Source organism: Tinamus guttatus, unplaced genomic scaffold, assembly GCF_059628265.1.
Source record: "Tinamus guttatus ecotype Peru unplaced genomic scaffold, ASM5962826v1 Tinamus_guttatus_pri_ptg000812l, whole genome shotgun sequence".
NCBI classification, from domain to species: domain Eukaryota; kingdom Metazoa; phylum Chordata; class Aves; order Tinamiformes; family Tinamidae; genus Tinamus; species Tinamus guttatus.
In genome coordinates this window covers 159,412-176,983 of record NW_028289346.1, presented here as the reverse complement: position 1 = coordinate 176,983, position 17,572 = coordinate 159,412, and the positions used below count along the sequence as shown (strand labels likewise).

Here is a 17,572-nt window from a genome sequence, read left to right as displayed (position 1 = left end):
AATAACAGCAAAAAGCCATTATTCATAGACTTTAATATGAGAGTGCAACTTCTGTAGAAATGAACAGTTGTCTCTGATTGCAATTGCAGTAGAACCAAGATGCAAATTCTTCTGGATGAAAAGGCTACATTTACGGAATGTTTTACAGAACATAATTGTTGGAAGAGTCTCCCACTGCTGGAGTTGTGCAGCTTGTGTAATGATTTAGGAATAATTTAGTTTCTACATTCCAGTTACATTGTTTTGTAAAATAAAAAGATCGTGTTAAGTTTATTATATAGGGTTTTTTTAAAGTCCATTAAGAAGTTTGGTGGACACAGAACTAAAGCTGCTTGGTTTTCAATGGGATTATATATTGATGTTTACCTGACCTATCAATTCCTCGGTGTCTAAATTGGGTGTTACACTGAAACGGCAGGTGCTAGTGAGATGTCTGTTTTCATAGGGAGTTTTAAAAGCCTTGAGTTCTTGTCCCCTTGACAAATTTGACTGCAGGCGGCCAATGGCTTAAAGAGTTATTAGTGTGGGATTCACCCCTACTCTGTACTCATATCCTGGGAATACCAGGCTTGCTTACACTTATTTAATTTCATATGAACAAATCTGTTCTTTAGGGTGCTGGGTGTGTTTCTCTGATTTAAGATGCGGCATGGATATGTGTCATCCTATATGTTACAATCTGCGACCATATTTTGAAATGACTCAAGTGTAACATTTGACAGATACTTGGGTCCAATTCACATAAACCCAAGTGCACGCTCACAGTAAAGGGTGTAGTAAGGGAGAGGCTGGGAAGTTTAAATTGGAATTGTTGTAAGCAGTATTAAGTGGCTCATCTACAGAGAAGGTGCAATCCATAGTAAGACTCCACAACACCTGTTCTATTACAAAAAGTTACAGAAACTTTGGATCTTTTTCTGAATACAGAATGGGGTAGAAGATCAATGCACTATTCAACTGTCCTGTTGGAGACTTCCTTTTGGGATCTTGGATGGTCACTGGATGGGTCTCAGTTGTGCTGCCAGAAATGAGGCCAATACTATCACATACTGCTTTGAATTTTCATTTGAAGATATATTTTTTTCATGTTTTATGCTTATTAATTCAAAAGACCGTAAGATGATAATGGCATAGCTTCAGAGTAAAATACTGCTTCCTATTCAAAACTACAATAGAGGTTAGAGCTGATTTGTTTTGCAAATTAAGATCAAAATAGTTTAATACAAATAGGTAACTTGTGAAATGCAAAATCATAGAGGAGTAATATAATTGTCGAATGGTTTTAAAGTAGATACCCTTCAGAACAGAGCCATAAATTGTCTTATCTTTTCAAAATCTCTTTATCCTTCTGGTCTCTGTGATCTGGTATTATCTGCTGCTTCCTACAATGTAAATGTTAATGGCTATACGGCATGAGACAGAATGAGATTCTTTTGGTTAGCAAGGGAATTAGCCATGTTTGATTACTATCTATCTGGTCTGTCTTATGGCAGTTTCCATCAAGGCTAGGTTCATCAGTAAACAGAAAAGCTCCCACCTATCAGAAAAGACCGGATGGAGCTTTTGTTTTGCACTGTTGTAGCACTGTAACAGGGTACAGCTGGATAGCGTTAGCTGCTCTCATCTCATATTTAAGAAAGTCTTTGTATTGTAGAAGATTGCTGCACTGACAGATAAAAAGCAAATTCCTCAGTATCTCACTTCAGCTGTTCAGGATGGTAACTTCCCCCAGGGAATAAGCAGGCACAAGCGTAATTAGAAAAGTAAAAATTAATGAAGCATTCCATGCAGAAGCACTTATTATTATATATCTGAAAAGACAGCTATTTATTTAAAAGGCACCAGTATTTCCAAACAGCTTCAAGTATCAAAGAGCAAAAACAGCTCATGATTCATAACTGCAGCTTTTCCTTGAGGCCTGCAAAATGCAGACTTGTCCCAGCACACATGTATTCACGGCTCTGCTTCAAGTTTTTCTTCCCAGGCGTGGCTTTCACCATGCTGCCTCTGCTTCCTCAGGCACCACAAGGAAAGCAATAAAGGCTGCAATGGCTAGGCATAAGAGGTGGCTGTTTCAAACAGCGTGTTTCTGACTACTGACTAGAAAGATATTCAGTCATTTTTTTTAAGCCATGGACCTGTTGTTGCCTTCCCAACCTCCCAAATGAGATAGGTGCGGCTGCCAGCTGAGCAGCTGTAAGCGAGGCAGCTCACTAAGAACTGCCACAGTATTTCGAGAGCCTATTCAGTGCCAAGTAGTCCTAGTTGGAGCACATAGCCGCCTTTATTTTACAAACTGCTAAAAGAAAAAGGAAGGTGCTGTATGACAGGACATGAGCACTGAGAAGCTATCGGCGGCCGTTGGGGCGGGGCCGCGGGGGCGGGGTTGCAGCGAGGAGCGGGGCGCATGCGCAGCCCCACCTCCAGCTCTGGCCGGTGCGCCGGGCAGGGCGCATGCGCGACGCCCTGCGCGCGGGGGGGGGCGTGCACGCGCGGCGCACGGCTCCGCGGGGAGGGGGGAGTGTCGTGTGCGTCGTGACTGCTTCCGCAGTGGCGGAGGGTCGCGCATGTGTGCGGCCAATGAATGTCTAGTGGTGCCCGCGCTGCTGCCGCCTGTGCCCGGGCTATGTACTCCCCTCGGTGCTGTCTCTCCGGCTACTTCTGCCTCGTGAGCCGCGTGGCTGACCGCTGGGCGCTGGTGCTTGGCGGTGCCCGGCGGCTCCTCTTCACGCTCAGCCCGGCCGCCCGGTGCGCGGGGGCCGCGCCGAGGCGCAGGGGCTGCGGCAGGCTGGGCGCGGCGGCGGTGGGCGGCGGGTTCCAGCCGGCGCGAGTGGCTGTCGTGGCCAAGACAACGCGCTACGAGTTCGAGCAGCAGCGGTACCGCAACGCCGGCCTCTCCGAGGAGGACCTCAAGCAGCTGGTGAGCGGGCGCCGGACGCCGAGCCCGTGGCAGCGCCTCCGCGCAGGAGCCGAGCGGGGACGCGTCCTGGGGCGCCGCGCGGTTGGAGCCGGGCTCGTAACGCGGGGCCCTGCAGCCGGGCCGGGTGAGGAGGGAGTGGCGGCTCCGGAGCGAGGGGGCGCGGCCATTGGGGAGCCGTTGGCCCCGCCGCGCCGGGCGCGTCCCCTCCGTCCTGCCGGGGGCTCCATAGCTGCGTCCTTGGGAAGCGCTGCGCAGCCCTTCGCGGCTCCGAGGGCTCCTATAGAGGCAGCGAGCGCTGCGACCAACAGCCCTTGTACTACCCTGCTAGAATCTCTCGGGGCATCTGTGCAGCAAGTGTGTTTTGGTTTTATTTTGTATGAGGCTTCGGCAAGCAGCCTCTCATCATCAGTTCTAATTCTTACCAGGGTCTTGCCCTCGTTCCTTCCTCCTTTGCTCCATCCCTTCACCTTGCTTTCTCTCTTCATTTTTTTTTCCCCTAAGAGCATTTTCATCTAAACAGCTGAATCTTCTATCCACATCCTGCTCTGCAGCTCTCATTACTCTTTTATTTGGTCTTTACAGAACATTCAATTCCAAAACAAGTGGTTCTCCCGTTAGTAATAATAGCGCACAAAGAAAAGCTCCCCTGGCATCCCTGTCTCTATCTCTGCTGGGCTCTGTGCCCTAGTGCTGTCCCCCACTGGCACCATCGCCATCTCCTTCCCTCTCCTACACGGGGTGTTCCCGTGCCCTCTGCCACCAGCCCTGCCACAGGGAATAACCTGCTGTGCTTATTTCGGCTACCAGCGGTCTCTGCAGAGCAGATCACCGAGTCTGTCCAGATTTTGGTGCTTGTACAGCAGGGAGATGTTTTAGACCCCTATTTACTTGCTAGGTTTTGGATGATATTTGCAAAGGGATTTAATGTTGGTAGCATGGCCTTGCAGGAACCGGAGTGGAAAACCTATGGTATTTGAAATTTGCTATTTACTCTCTTTCTAAGCACTTCAGCTGCTTATCCATCTCTTGCAAAAATAGGAATTCCGTATGTTTTCTAAAGCTTTGAAAGTATTTGAACGTCATATTTCATACATCAAGTTTAATACAGAAACTTACCAGCCTATGTTCTTACTATCTGTTAGGTATCAACTAGTGCTTTTGAGTTGGCCCTATTTATTTCTTGTATAGTAGTTTTGGGAAAAGCACCTTTTCTTACAGCTCATCTGCAAGTCTGCTGTTCTGTCTGTACTTAGGTTTCTCATGAAGAAGCATTTCTTACAGTTTAAGAGAATTAGATTGTCTGCAGAAACAGGGAAAACAAATAGACTGTTCACTTTTTTTTCCTTGACTGCTTGGAACAGGTAAGACTGGCAGCAAATCACTTAATGAACTTTAAACATCTCTAGAGATTCCCTTGATAGAATGTGCGGGTAGAAGCAGTTTGTGGTACTTATAGAAAAGCTGTAGGGTTTTTCCTCATGGAGCAACTTAGAGACATAAGATAATATTTTTAATATTGGTGTTTTTATTCTAGATCAACTGTCCTTTCTTTTCTGATTCAGTCTTTCTCTCAAAATGCCCCCACATGAGGAGTTACAGCAATAAAACTAATAGTGTCTGCAGGTAGACAAAGTCTAACTTGCCTAAGTATGTGTTTTGCAATATTATTTTAGAGTCTTGCCATGTGGGTGGAAATAATGCTGAAAATAATGCAAGAAGAATTAAGATTTCCTGTCTTTGAGAATTAAGATAGGGAGGAGAATTCCTGTTTTTTTTTTTGTTTTGTTGTTCTTGTTGTTGTTGTTTGGGTTTTTTGTTTTGATTATTTTTTTTCCTTATTTACCCTCTGACTCTTGTCTCAGACTTTTTTCCTTGAACTCTGTGAGCTAATGGCAGTCATGGCAAATACGTTGGGTAAAGATTCATAAGCTTCTAAAGAAGCTAATCTTTTATAGCACAGCATCAAAACACTTGCCAGCATATCACTGTTTTTTAAACAGTATTATTTACTGCACTCTTGTTAGTCCATAATCTCAATAATCACCCACACGCTCAACCTGGTGGGTTGAAAAGCAAGCTTTTATTAGCCGGCCAGTGGTGGACCTCTTACAGTTTGCCTGAGATCTGCGCCGTCTTGGGAAAAGTTCATGTTTTTATAGACAGCTGCAACTCCTGCATACTTTATTTGCAGTTACCAGTTCTTCACGGCTGATATCTTATCTCACGGTTGCAGCAAGAGCAGAGTGACTCAGCATAAGTAGCAAGCTATGTTCACAGAAGCAAATAGCGAAATTAGGTACCTAGTCACCTCAACCTTATTAACTTCTTATATGGCCCCTCTTTGCACAGGGTCCTACATTTCCCCACTGGCTGTTGTCCCCTACCTCAAACCATTGAGGTAATACTCTTCTCCTGGGAGTGGGTTATAGTACATCCTTGTGACCATTATTTTTGCCTCTGAAATTGTACTAGCGATATGAGTGTGGATGCATTTTAAGATGCAAGGGATAATGATCATAAAAATAAGAATTAATATTATGGGACCAGCTATTGCAGACATTAGGGTGGTGAGCCATGGGGACCAGTTATACCACGACTGGAACAGATTCTGTTCTTATGTCCCGTGGTAATGTTTTTCTTTTAGATTTCTGTGTACCATGGCTAATGTTTCCCTAATGACTCCTGACTGGTTTGCCTAAAAGCAGCACATTTCTCCAAGAGCTACACATAGGCCTCCTTGCTTAATAAAGAGAAGGTCTGGTCCCCTTCTATTTTGGAGGACTACTTCAGCTAAAGAGTCTACTTGATTTTCCAATCTTCCCACTGTCTCTTTCATATATCCCATATCTTGGGTTACTCGTGAGCTAACATTAACTCTTTCGTAACATTAACTCTTAATGTTCGGTTACAATTTTTCTGGTACAAGGGGGGTATCCCTCGCCCTGCAGTGATCAAACATAGTCCTGCTCCCTGCATATCCCCAAGGGTCAATCTGGGGTGATCCCATGTACACTTGTCTGAGTGCTTCCTGGGAGTAGGTGCTCCTTCAGTAGCTACGCCTATATAGTAAGGGAGTCTCGGATCTAGGCATAGCCAGCAATCTTTCTCAAAAGTAGGGGAATGCCTCTGTATTGTTATGGAGACCCCTGAGTCAGGCCCGTGGACATACAGCCGTAGTCCCCACGCCCTGCCCGTATCCCAGGTTGTTCCGTATCGGCCCCAATACTGGGGTTTAAAAAGGATCGGTTTGCAGGTTCCGGGTATACTGCATTTACCCTTCAGACCCTGCTCTATTCTTATGAAAGGGTCGTGATGCCCCCAGGAGGATTCTGTTTCACAACCCCATTGGGCACAGTGAAACTGGCCATCCCCTTGACACCCAGGATTTCCTATAGCAGGACATACGTAGTATTGTACCTGTTGCCTGACATTGGCAATTGACTCCGTCTGCCGAGGCGGCCAGGCACGTCCCACCCGTGCCTGGGCCAGAGAGCACAGACACCAATATGAGGATGCTGCAAATGGCGTTTAATATACGCAGGCTGGATCTTATAAAGGTAGCAAAGGCGGAAGCATGCCTATATAGCCAATAAGCGTTGCTCTTTACCTAATATGGCATATGCCTTAGTTCCCTATTCTTCCCGTACATCGCGAGATCTTCCGAGCGCCGTACCCTACATCTCCCCCTCCCCATGTTAATCTAAGTATCCTAAATATCACTACTTTGAACAAGCTGCTAATAGCGTACATTGTGACTGCCTTGTTTCTGTGAGCGTCGTAGCTGATGCAATACATAGTGGATTATACATGACAAAATAGGCATGCCGCAAAAGACACCAATCAATACCATAATGATAATCAACCCAAGCTTCCACAATCAATTCAATTGAGCCAGGATAGTAATCATGTCCAGATACTGTTGCCTATGTTCTCAAGCCATCTCCAGTTTCCTGGGTTACGTCTTATCATCTGTAGCAGATCTGATCCTACGTTTTGAATGGCCTCCGACCTCTTGTCGATCTTCTCGTAGTCTTTTGTGGTCAGGCAACAAAATTTTAGGTTTTTGAATGTTCTGGACCGGCCTGCCCCCACCTGGAGAATCTCGAAGATTACGTTGATGACCTCGTGATGTGCTTTGAGTATCTTGTTGACATCCCTAAAACCTGCTGCTATCTGTTGAGACAACGTGTTTACTGCTTTATTCGTCCGCAACAAGTGACAGGTCGAGCTTTGAATTTTGTATAGCCCTGTTGATACTAAAATCGGGCCGAGGCAAGTAATATTAGCATTCACCAGGACGAGGAATGGTGCCTCGCTCATATTACCCGGTAAAAGACACCAGGTGACATGGGGGCAAAAAAATTTTACAAGGGTTGGGGGTATTTTGTCTGGTGGTAGGTATGCAGCAGCCAGCAAGCATAGCGCGCTAGAGCAGGAAACGTTTCAGTTGGGGAGAATTATAGTACTGTTCGTCCATCTTGTACCTGAGTGTCTAACAAGTCTTCGGGTATAATCCACTCCCTGTTTCCTTCATCATCCCCGTAGCTAAATCTTCCCACACCTCTGTCTATATTTATTGTATTATAACTTTCATAGGTGGCAGAGGGGTCTGATGTAATCTTTCTCTCCCATTTCTGAGCCTTCTGAGTGACTATCTCTAGGTACCCTGTGAAATTCACATGATGGGAGCGGTATGTCACATTAACATATGACCCATATGGTGACCATGATTCCCCATACACTGTCCCACTAGGCAGTATTGTGAGATTTGCTGCTCTTCGTGCCATTAATTTGCATAAAGCGTTATCTGTTAGCGAAGCCGCAAAGCTTACAAAAGCAAAGCATGTTAGTGGATTGTGTGGAAGGAGCGTTTGTAGAAGAATTGTTTGAAAGCAGGAACTGAGAGGAAAACTAGGGCCTCACACAGCTCTGGCATTACAGAGGCCTGCTTGGGGTGCTACACAGTTGCCACTTCTAGGATGGTTGGTATGCACGGACTCTGCTCCTCCACGGTTCCCTGGGCAACGCAATCTGCCCTCCTCGCAGCTGCGAAAGGGAGTAACGGAGGACGGAGCGGGGTGAAGGCTCCGCGGCCAAACTCTGTTGCACTCCCTTTGCTGGGCTGCTGATAAGCTGCACAGTGGCTGTCTAATGAGAGATATACGATAACAAGTCCGGTGCTGAGCCAGCAAAGGTGGCAAATGATGAACTTTGCTTGAACTTTGCTCATTATAATGTGAAAACCGTACCTCCATCTCAGAAGTTACCCGCCTCCGAGGTACGACCACCCCTCACTGAGCATGCGCTTTAGATTTTCGGTTGACTGTACCTTTAAATGAAAGCGAGAAACTTTTCCACCAATCAACAACAAGGTTAAGTATGACTTTAGTCACTCAAGCTCCACCTGAATGTAAAGAAAAGTATAAAAGGTGAACTAAGGATGAAAAGTCTGGAGGGAAGAATTCATCGTAACTCCTGGGTCAGTTGAGAGGCTGAGCCCCCTTCCCTCCCCTTGCGCCAGGACGCTGCCCGAGGAGACTCGAGACTGGACGTCTTCTCCCATTTTCTGGGGTGAGTGATGATTGCATATTTGTACATCAGAGCTAGCTAAAAACCCCATGCTCTAGTAGAGAATTTCCTGTACTAACATCCGAAACCTGCTTTGTAAATGCTGCACTTGAATAAATCATACTGTTTGTGAACTCGACTATTTGTTTGGGGGGAGGCAATCGGACCTACAGTTGACAGACTATTCGTGAATCCAATACCTTTTTTTTTTTTTTTTTTTTTTTTGATACCTCCTTCCCCCCCCCCCCCCCCCACCATTACCACTACGGCTTTCAAACTGCAACATTTTCAACACAGGTTGAGATCAGGACTTTCCCCTTTTTCCACCCCGGTGGGGAGGCAATAATGGGATGCGCCTCTCGCCCTTGCCCATTGTCGGGCCTAGGATTCTGTGTTTCCTGGTCGACTCCATACAACCTGTATCAGCAGGATAACGCAAAGAGACCCTTTCCTCATCTTGCCATGTCGATCGTTTGTTTTGCTATTCTCCAATATTTCCTTTTCAACCGGACAAGGTGCTTTCTTAGTAGGTCGGGGTCCAGTCGAATCCTCCATCACTGAGGTGTATGGGTTGTGAGGTCGTCCCACCATCTGTTCCTCCTAAAAGCCACAATATACAGCTAATAATGACAGTAACACTTCTTCCTCCCATGTTGTTCTTCTGCAGGCTCACACTTTCCACAGCTAGGGTACCAGCTGCCTGCCTGCTACGTTTGATGTATGCGAGTTTGCTTCCAGCCAAGGTCTCGCCCATTTTTGCTGGCACCCATCTGGTTCCAGTATCTGTAACGACACAAGCATACCCTTTTCCCCAGGTTATTAAGCCCAAGGGTCCCGTCCATTTTCCCGTGTTCCAGTCTCTCAGCATCACCTTACACGGACCCGACTTTACTTCTGTCAGGCCTCCCTTTAGCCCAGCCCTGTGTTTGACCATCAGAGGGACTAGGCTATCCTGGGGCAATCTCAAAATTTTAAAACATATTCTGCTCTTGCCAATTTTTCGTTTTTCGTAGCTGGCGTTTCAGCGTTTGGTTCATATGTTCCACTATGTCATGGTCCTCAGGATGTAATAGTATGGTGAAAAAACAATCTTTTAAATCGATTATTAAGATGTCCCAATCATTTTGAAAGGTTCTCGATTTCCATTTCTATTTATGTTTGCATAGCTTCAATTTGGTTTCCTCCCCAGAAATTGCTTGGGATTTCTGTATATTAAGGAGGCCCCCGCTCCAGTAGCATTGAGGCTTTTACAATTTGTAAGGACTGTTGCAGGTCCTTCCGTGTCAGTTGCACTGGAGCTTGGCCATCGCTTCATTCTTGTTTCCCATGCTAAAGTACTTCCCTAGTCTCTTTCCAAGGATACAAGTCAGAGTACGGCTCCCAGTCCTCCATCGGTGGGGTGGGTGGGCGGGGGAGGTGGGGGGGGGACGCCGTAGTCTGAGTTATTCCTGACTTTCCCACTTTCAAATTCTGGACTTTCTTGTTGTGCTTATTTAGCCCTCTCTGCTGATATTACACAATAAAGATCTAAAAACCACAAATACAAACAGCACAAACACAATTTCCATCCAGTGGCACGACCTCACGTAGCTGTGCACTCCACTAGTGAGTTCCACTGTCTCAATTGCCTAATCCCATCCTCGCTGCCAATTAGGTTGCGAATGGGTTTGGGATTCGGCAATAATCTCACAGAACAAAGTGGCTACGGCTATTCAGGTGAAAGCACGTTAAAGAAGCAAAGTATGACTAATTACTCGTGAGGTAATACTTGTCGGCAGGACACTGAGACTGAACATTCTCTTGAGTTGGCAGATGAGAGGGTTGCTGACAGGCTCCCAACTCAGCGGGCGTCCCCGCAGAGACAACGTGGGCCTCAGTGTTAGGAGTCTCACCCCTCCTCTCTCTCTGCACTGTCTGTTTATGCCCGGTGCATCCTGCCACGTAGGGCCAGTACGTGCCAGCAGGCAGACCAGGGGGGCGGACAAACTCCGCCTTCAGTCACATAACCTTCTCTCCTGGGTGCGCATGTCAGTAAATTGTCCCAGTCGTCAGTCTGAGGGTCCTGCCTTTCTCATCTCCCTCCCTCTCGGGTGTTTGACCTTCAAACTAATTTAGAGGATGTTTGCAGTTAAGTTGGCTACAAGCCCGGTCGAGCAGCCGCCTTCAGCTGCTTTTGGAGGAGGTCGGCTCTGAGCCTGGCTGGGCAGCCGCCTCCGCACTCCTTATCGCTCAGCCTGGGCAGGCAAACATCTTCTTTCTCAGGGTCTTGGATCCTATTTTTCACAATAGTTTTATGACTCTACAGATCATACAAATTTCCACCTTTCAACCATACCTCGTGTCGGCATCAATATACAAAGGATACAACACATAATAGAGATGAACATAGTAAATAGAAATAATAGCCCTAATAACGGTTTCCGTCCTCACTTAAAGCATTACAGTTCTTCAACCTCCACTTTTAAAGACAGATCAAATTCCTCTGCACCTCCCTCCTGGCTTTCATCAAGCCTTCAGCAACATAAGTTTCCTTGATCTCATTCGCCTTCTCTTCCCCAGCCCCCCTTTCTCCTTTTTTCAAGGCGATCTAACAAGCGGAAGCGGGGGCACAGACAGTGTAGGCGCCGCAGGTGCAGGCACAGAGGCAGGCACGGGCGGGGGGGTTAGCGATGGATCTCCAAACACCAGCGGTTTTCAGTGGCGTGGCGGTCCCGGTCCTGAAGTGCTTGCAAAGGCTGCCGTGGCTCCGATGGCCACTTTGCTTTTGGCTTTCACATCGGGTTTGAATACTAGGTGGGGCTCGGCTTTGAACCCATTCTCTCTGCACCAGATCGAAAGCTTGCAGAGGGTCTGTTCATCAGCCTCCGTCTGCACTCCCACTGCTTCGCTCTTCCCGAGCGCCTCCCGTGCTGCCCTCCAAGTCTCCCTCTCCTCCCTTGCTCTCTGGAGGACCTGCCGTATCACTCCCCATGTCTTTAGATCTTTCGCACTCCCTTTAGACATACCATATTCCGTTAACGCGGTGGTACATCTCTGCCAGTGCTGAGGGAATAAAACTTCCCCGGCACTGTTAACCGCCCCTTCTTCAAGGAGCCGCTCAATGCAGCTCTTAACTGCGTTCGATTTCATAGAAATCCCCCATTCACGAGCACACGATAATACGACCTTGATTATCCCTTCCATGATCCGGATCCCTCGACCGCCTGCGGTCCGCCGCCTCGGAGTATCACGTCGGGGTCACCACTTGTTGCCTGACATTGGCAATTGACTCCGTCTGCCGAGGCGGCCAGGCACGTCCCACCCGTGCCTGGGCCAGAGAGCACAGACACCAATATGAGGATGCTGCAAATGGCGTTTAATATACGCAGGCTGGATCTTATAAAGGTAGCAAAGGCGGAAGCATGCCTATATAGCCAATAAGCGTTGCTCTTTACCTAATATGGCATATGCCTTAGTTCCCTATTCTTCCCGTACATCGCGAGATCTTCCGAGCGCCGTACCCTACATGTACCTCCTGTAGTAATTCCTCCCCCACAATGGGGACCACATCCCTGAGCCGCTGCTGCCCGTGACCCCCTGTTTGGTACCCTGTTCCTCCTGTTGCCGAGGCTCGTCATATGGGTATCCCTATTTTGCATAAATCAATTGTTATTTCAGGGGCGTCACTAGTGCTTATTGACTGGATTGTGCTTCCTGTTACAGTATCCCTAATTTCCCATTTCCAGTTAATGGGGCGATAAGGACTGTGCTCATATCTTAACCCCAAAGTTTGCATACACACTGTTAAAATTAACCAGGTTCCCCATATCTGTCTACTCATTTTCTCTGTATTGTGACGCTTAGTGGGTTACTAGGGTCCTTGGAAATAGTCCACTTCTCTGAATCTGGATTTGGTTGAGGAGGAGTTGGTTTCACATGGGAGTGATGAATCCACGCAGGTTTTCCGGCGACCTTTACCGCTGTTGGAGTGTGAAGTATCACTTGGTGTGGCCCTGTCCACGAAGGTTCCAATGATGCTGTTCGGAACCTTTTGATGTACACCAAGTCCCCCGGTTGGTGGTCTCACAAGCCTCGGTGTATCTGCTCTCGTACCTTTTGTAATGCCTGGAGGAACACTGGAGAGCTGTTAGCAATGCTCACGGTTTTGGGGAACAAAGGCGGGGGTCTCCCACAGAGTATTTCATAGGGGGATAGTCCTATCTTATAGGGGGTGCACCATGCTCGTAAAAGTGCCATTGGGAGTAAATCGACCCAGTTAGCCCCTGTTTCAATATTCCATTTAGTAAGTGTTTCCTTTAAGGTACAGTTCATTCTTTCTACCTTTCCTGAGCTCTGGGGGTGGTACATACACCTCAATTTCCATGTGATTTCCAAGGCTTTTGCCACTAACTGTGTAGTAAACCAAACCGAGGAATTATTTCTTGCATGAGCTTTTTCGCAGTTATAGCGGCGGTTTCTGCTTTTGTTGGGTAAGCCTCCACCCATCCCGAGTACGTGTCCACGAATACCAGTAGATACGTATATCCTAACTTTCCGGGTTTTATCTCGGTAAAGTCTAGTTCCCAGTAAACCCCCGGTGCGTCCCCCACTTCTTTAGTCCCCTGGTTTGGTGAGGATATTTTGGGGTTCACTTGAGCACATGTAGCACATCGGGCAGAGATCCTCTCCAACTTCTGACGTAGACCTGGCGTCCAGAGGTGAGGTCATACCAACTCAAGTGCCTTTTTAGGGGAGAGGTGCATGCTGGAGTGGAAGTCTCGTAGCCAGGTTTCTGCCATCTGTTCGGGTAAACACAGTATTCCTCCTGGCAGCTACCACCATCCTGCATCTCCCTCTTCCCCTTGATGGTCCTTTATATAATCTTTCTCGGCTTCAGTATATTCGGGGGGTGTTTCAGGCCACTGGGTCTGAGGCATTAATGTTAATATTTGTAGTGGCCCCACTGGCTGTTGAGCCACCTCTTTTGCTTCTCTATTGGCTAGAGCGTTGCCCTGTATCTGGGGACTATTTCCCTTTTGGTGTGCTGGCCAATGGATAATAGCTACTGCTCGGGGGGCCCACACAGCTTCCAGTAGGGCTGAGATCTCTTCTTTAATTTTTATGCCTTTTCCTTCTGATGTTCTTGTACATCTACACCCAAGCAAAGCAAGCCTGGGAGCCCTTTCTGCTGGAGGATTTCCTGGTCCCAGTTCTAAGACCAGCTAAAGATGACGTTTGTGTTAGTATTGATTCTAAACAGATGTTGAGAAGGACAGAGCTGTAGTTCTAGTGTGGCCACTTTCATTGTATTTTCTATAGTTTCTTCAGCTGTGAGGCAATCTTTGTATTTCTCTGATGGTGGGATTTCTTGACATCAGTGAGTGACCTGACAGATGTGATCTTCTTAAGTCTCTATTGGATTGCAGTTAACTGTAGCCCTCATATCCTGGGCTCTTCAGCTCTGTGCTCTGGAGTTCTGTGCTGTGGCAATCTGTATAGCAATGGGATTAGCTGTGGCTGTCTGGCACCATGTGCTCCTAGAAGGACATGCAACCCTGAGTAAAGACATGAATGGATTGCAGGTGGTGCCTGCTCAAAGTTTCTGGCACAGAATAACTACTTTGCACAAACTATGCAAACTTTTGTTTCTGCACTGATAAATACTTCTTCAGCTTTTATTTTTTTGTGAAAAGGAAACAGTGTCTGTATAATCATAGAATTATTCAGGTTAGAAGGAACCCTAGGAGGCCATCTAGGCCAGGCTACTGCTTGAAACAAGGTCTCATTCACTGTGGATGTATTTATAAACTTTTTAGCTTAACGGCACCCCTTCCTTTAATACCATCCTTCTTCTACTTTCTAATCAGCCTTTACCTCCATAAAAGCATGTATTTGACAGTGCCCAAAAGATTTGACAATTCCCAAAAGATTAGATGAAGATAGAGGATGGAAGAGGATGAATGATGGTGACTGAATTCTTCATGCAGAAGCTTGTTGCGAAAAATCAAGTCTTCAGCCTGAGGGCTACTTGCCTGATTGAGTCTTTTTTTTTTTTTTATGAATGCTTGCACAGTCTGAAGAGGATGGCAAGTTTAAGTATTTAAATTCTTCTACTTCCAAGATAGATGATGCTAGAATGTAAATGTTAAATTTTAAACAAGAACAAAACAAACAATATTTATTTGGAAAAAAATCTGCTTTGTGTTCTTGGGATCAGTATCAAAATCCAGTTGGTGCATAGTCCTTAAGCTCGTGTTTCTTTTCAGTGGTGCAGGGGAAATGTCATTCTTGTATTTGGGCTGCAACAGAAAACTGACAGATAGCAACAAGTTGAAGATTTACATGCCGTGTGTTTAAGAATGTCTGAGGTTTTATTTTAATCATCGTTCACGTTGCTTTTTGTCATCTACAGCACAACACTTAACTAACTGGCTAACTTTGTGGTTGGAAAGTTTTGGTGTATGACTGTAGTATAGTGAGTATAAATACATTTTATGTAGATTTGCATAGAGTTTAAATTATTCTGCAAATTTAGGGGAAAACAACTTCTGCAGTAGGATAGAAATCAGTGTGGCCTACTTGCCTGGATATTCATTTAGGGCTTACCAAGAAGTTCTGCAGCTTTTTTTCTGCTGTGGTAACATAACTAGGTTAATACGAAGTGTGAACTTCAGCTGACTGGTATGTATATGTAGTAGTAGCTAATGGAATATTTACAAGGCAAATATATATTTCTATGGAGATAAAATGCATGCTTTTTTATAGCTCGTTTTTATATTACCTAAGAGTGACCAGGTAATAGTGACTAATTACCTAAAAATCAACTTCTGTCTTACAGCTTGCCTTGAAGGGATCTAACTACGCTGGTCTCCTGGAGCGACATGGCGTTCACACCAAAAATGTGGAGCATGTTGTAGACAGCTTACGGTAAGGCTGGAGGTGCCTGAAGATTTCAGGCACAGCACAGATAGCAATGGATTGTGTTAAGCAATGAAACAAGCTCTGTGTGATCAATGCTAATGAAATAGGAATACTGAAAGCAGGGTGATGTAGGTGGACGGTAATTGCTGAAGCCATCTTAATGTGTAATAGTTCTGTGCACTTAACTAACACACCTTGAAAACAAATGAAAAAGATGCGAAGCACTTGTGTGAGAATCAAATGCTTGTAAACTAAATACCACTGTAATTAGTCCTTAATTACATGTCAATTTTTTAGAAGGATGTGACAAGGAACAATATAGGACACATTCACACTTTTTCCTGCACTTTATAGGAATGAGAGGATAGAAGTCCGTCTTGTTAAACGTCGTGAATATAATGAAGAGACAGTTCGGTGGGCAGATGCTGTTATATCAGCAGGAGGTATGACTCTGTGGTGGGGAAGTATTTATTTCAATATGTTTTCATAGATAAACTATCAATGTTTGCAGTGTGTGACGCGTCTGGAGGTATGCTCATTTTGAAAATAAGTTGCTGATGCATTTGTCAAAAAACAGGGAAAAAATGCAATGACTGTGACCCTCCTCTCCTCTAGTATTTGTAGCATTAGGTGATTGCTGAGGCTTGCTCACTTTGGAAAAACTTAGTACTGTCTTGTGTCAGACAACCGAAGTCAACTGTAGTTTTCAGCTAAAGAGGACTAAAGATTTGTTGTCATATGAATGCATATAGCCCTAAACTCTACTTTCTGGTTTTAGGTGTGTGAGGTAAAACTAGCACTTTATATAGCACTTTAGTAATGCTTTAAAGAACACCCTCTAAGTTTTTCAGAACCCATATCTTGGTGTAAATACTGTTTCAGATTATGGTTGCCCTTCTGTTTAAGGGACAGGAAAGAGACTGCTACATATCTGAAGAAATTGGGAACACTTAGATTTCTATTTAAACAATTTTTTTCTAAGACTATTTTTCTTCAGTTTTGTGTATTTGGAACCAAATAAGACTTTTAAATTATGCCTGATAAGAAAAAAATGAAACAACTAAAGCTACTGTTTTCATGTGATTTGCAGTAAGATCTGATATTATGCTGTTTCCTGTCTCCTGTGGAGATAGGGTAGTATTTACCTACTCCTGACAGTATTTACCAAACATTTGCTATTAAAAAGAGTCTCTTATTTGCTCTGAAACTTGCTTCTGCCAAATTCATTTGGGTATGTATAGCTGTTGGAGTAGTATTTTTTTCATTTTGTCATCTTTAATTTGGTTGTCACTATTCAGTTTTAAATAATTTCAGTAATTTTCCTGTTCCATTTTATTTTTGTGCAACCTACCTAATCAGTTGTTGACACAAAGTTTGCAATAATAATGCTTCAATTCATGGGTGATTTCGTTGGGAATGCTAAAATGTTAAATGAAACTAGCTCTTTATTTTTCTGGCCTTTTTTCTTGTAGGTGATGGTACAATGTTGCTGGCAGCCAGTAAGGTCTTCAATAAATTTAAACCAGTTATTGGAGTAAATACTGATCCTGAAAGGTAAGATAAACAGTTCATTAAGATATTTGGGAAAGCCATATTTCATATCAGGTACCATATATATCTGTTTTTTTCATGATACTCAATTGTTGCAGCTTGGAGCGGGTCAGGAATGCCAGACATCAGCTTCATAGAAGCTGGAACTGACTTCGTTTATTAGCTTTTCATGCAGTACATTTATATGATTCTTAACAATTAGTGATGTAATTACACAGGCTCCTAATTGGTAGACAATGATCTAACTCAGACCCTTACAGCCCCCCTTACTTGTTTAGCTCATCCTTTTAGTTCAACAGCTCTTTTATTCCCTCTGACCTTGGTCTACTTTCTTATCTCCTAGTTAGCACTCCCTTTGTTCTTTCACTGAAACCTGAAGGCTGGAATTGAGCAGGCCTGCTGGGCAGCCATGTACGCGGCTCTCTAGCCATCCCTCTACACTCAATATATGAGAAAAGACCTTGAATAGGAAGGTTTGGTAGTGTTAGATGAAACTGCTGTCTAAACTGAGAAGTCCTCTTAAACTGAAGTGGCTTTTCTCATCTTCACAAACAACCTTTTTCCCTACAAAATCCAGTACCAGTAAGCATTGACACCATGGGAATTTATGCAAGCTCCAGAACAAAGTAGCAC

The 17,572-nt window shown here is 45.1% G+C and overlaps 1 protein-coding gene across 2 annotated transcripts in view; it reads left to right on the top strand.

The window, feature by feature from the left end:
- The first annotated feature begins 2,623 nt into the window (after positions 1 to 2,623).
- The window catches only part of LOC104572208 (NAD kinase 2, mitochondrial), a 35,568-nt gene continuing 20,619 nt past the window's right edge, over positions 2,624 to 17,572 (top strand). The window contains exons 1-4 of one of the 2 annotated variants that reach the window (XM_088537555.1): positions 2,624 to 2,920; positions 15,306 to 15,394; positions 15,743 to 15,831; positions 16,861 to 16,942. In XM_088537555.1, the coding sequence (XP_088393681.1) occupies positions 2,627 to 2,920; positions 15,306 to 15,394; positions 15,743 to 15,831; positions 16,861 to 16,942 (554 nt within the window). In that variant the 5' untranslated portion in view covers positions 2,624 to 2,626. Of the gene's footprint in view, positions 2,921 to 15,305; positions 15,395 to 15,742; positions 15,832 to 16,860; positions 16,943 to 17,572 lie in introns of those variants that run through there. The other variant, XM_010219365.2, reaches the window with a different exon arrangement.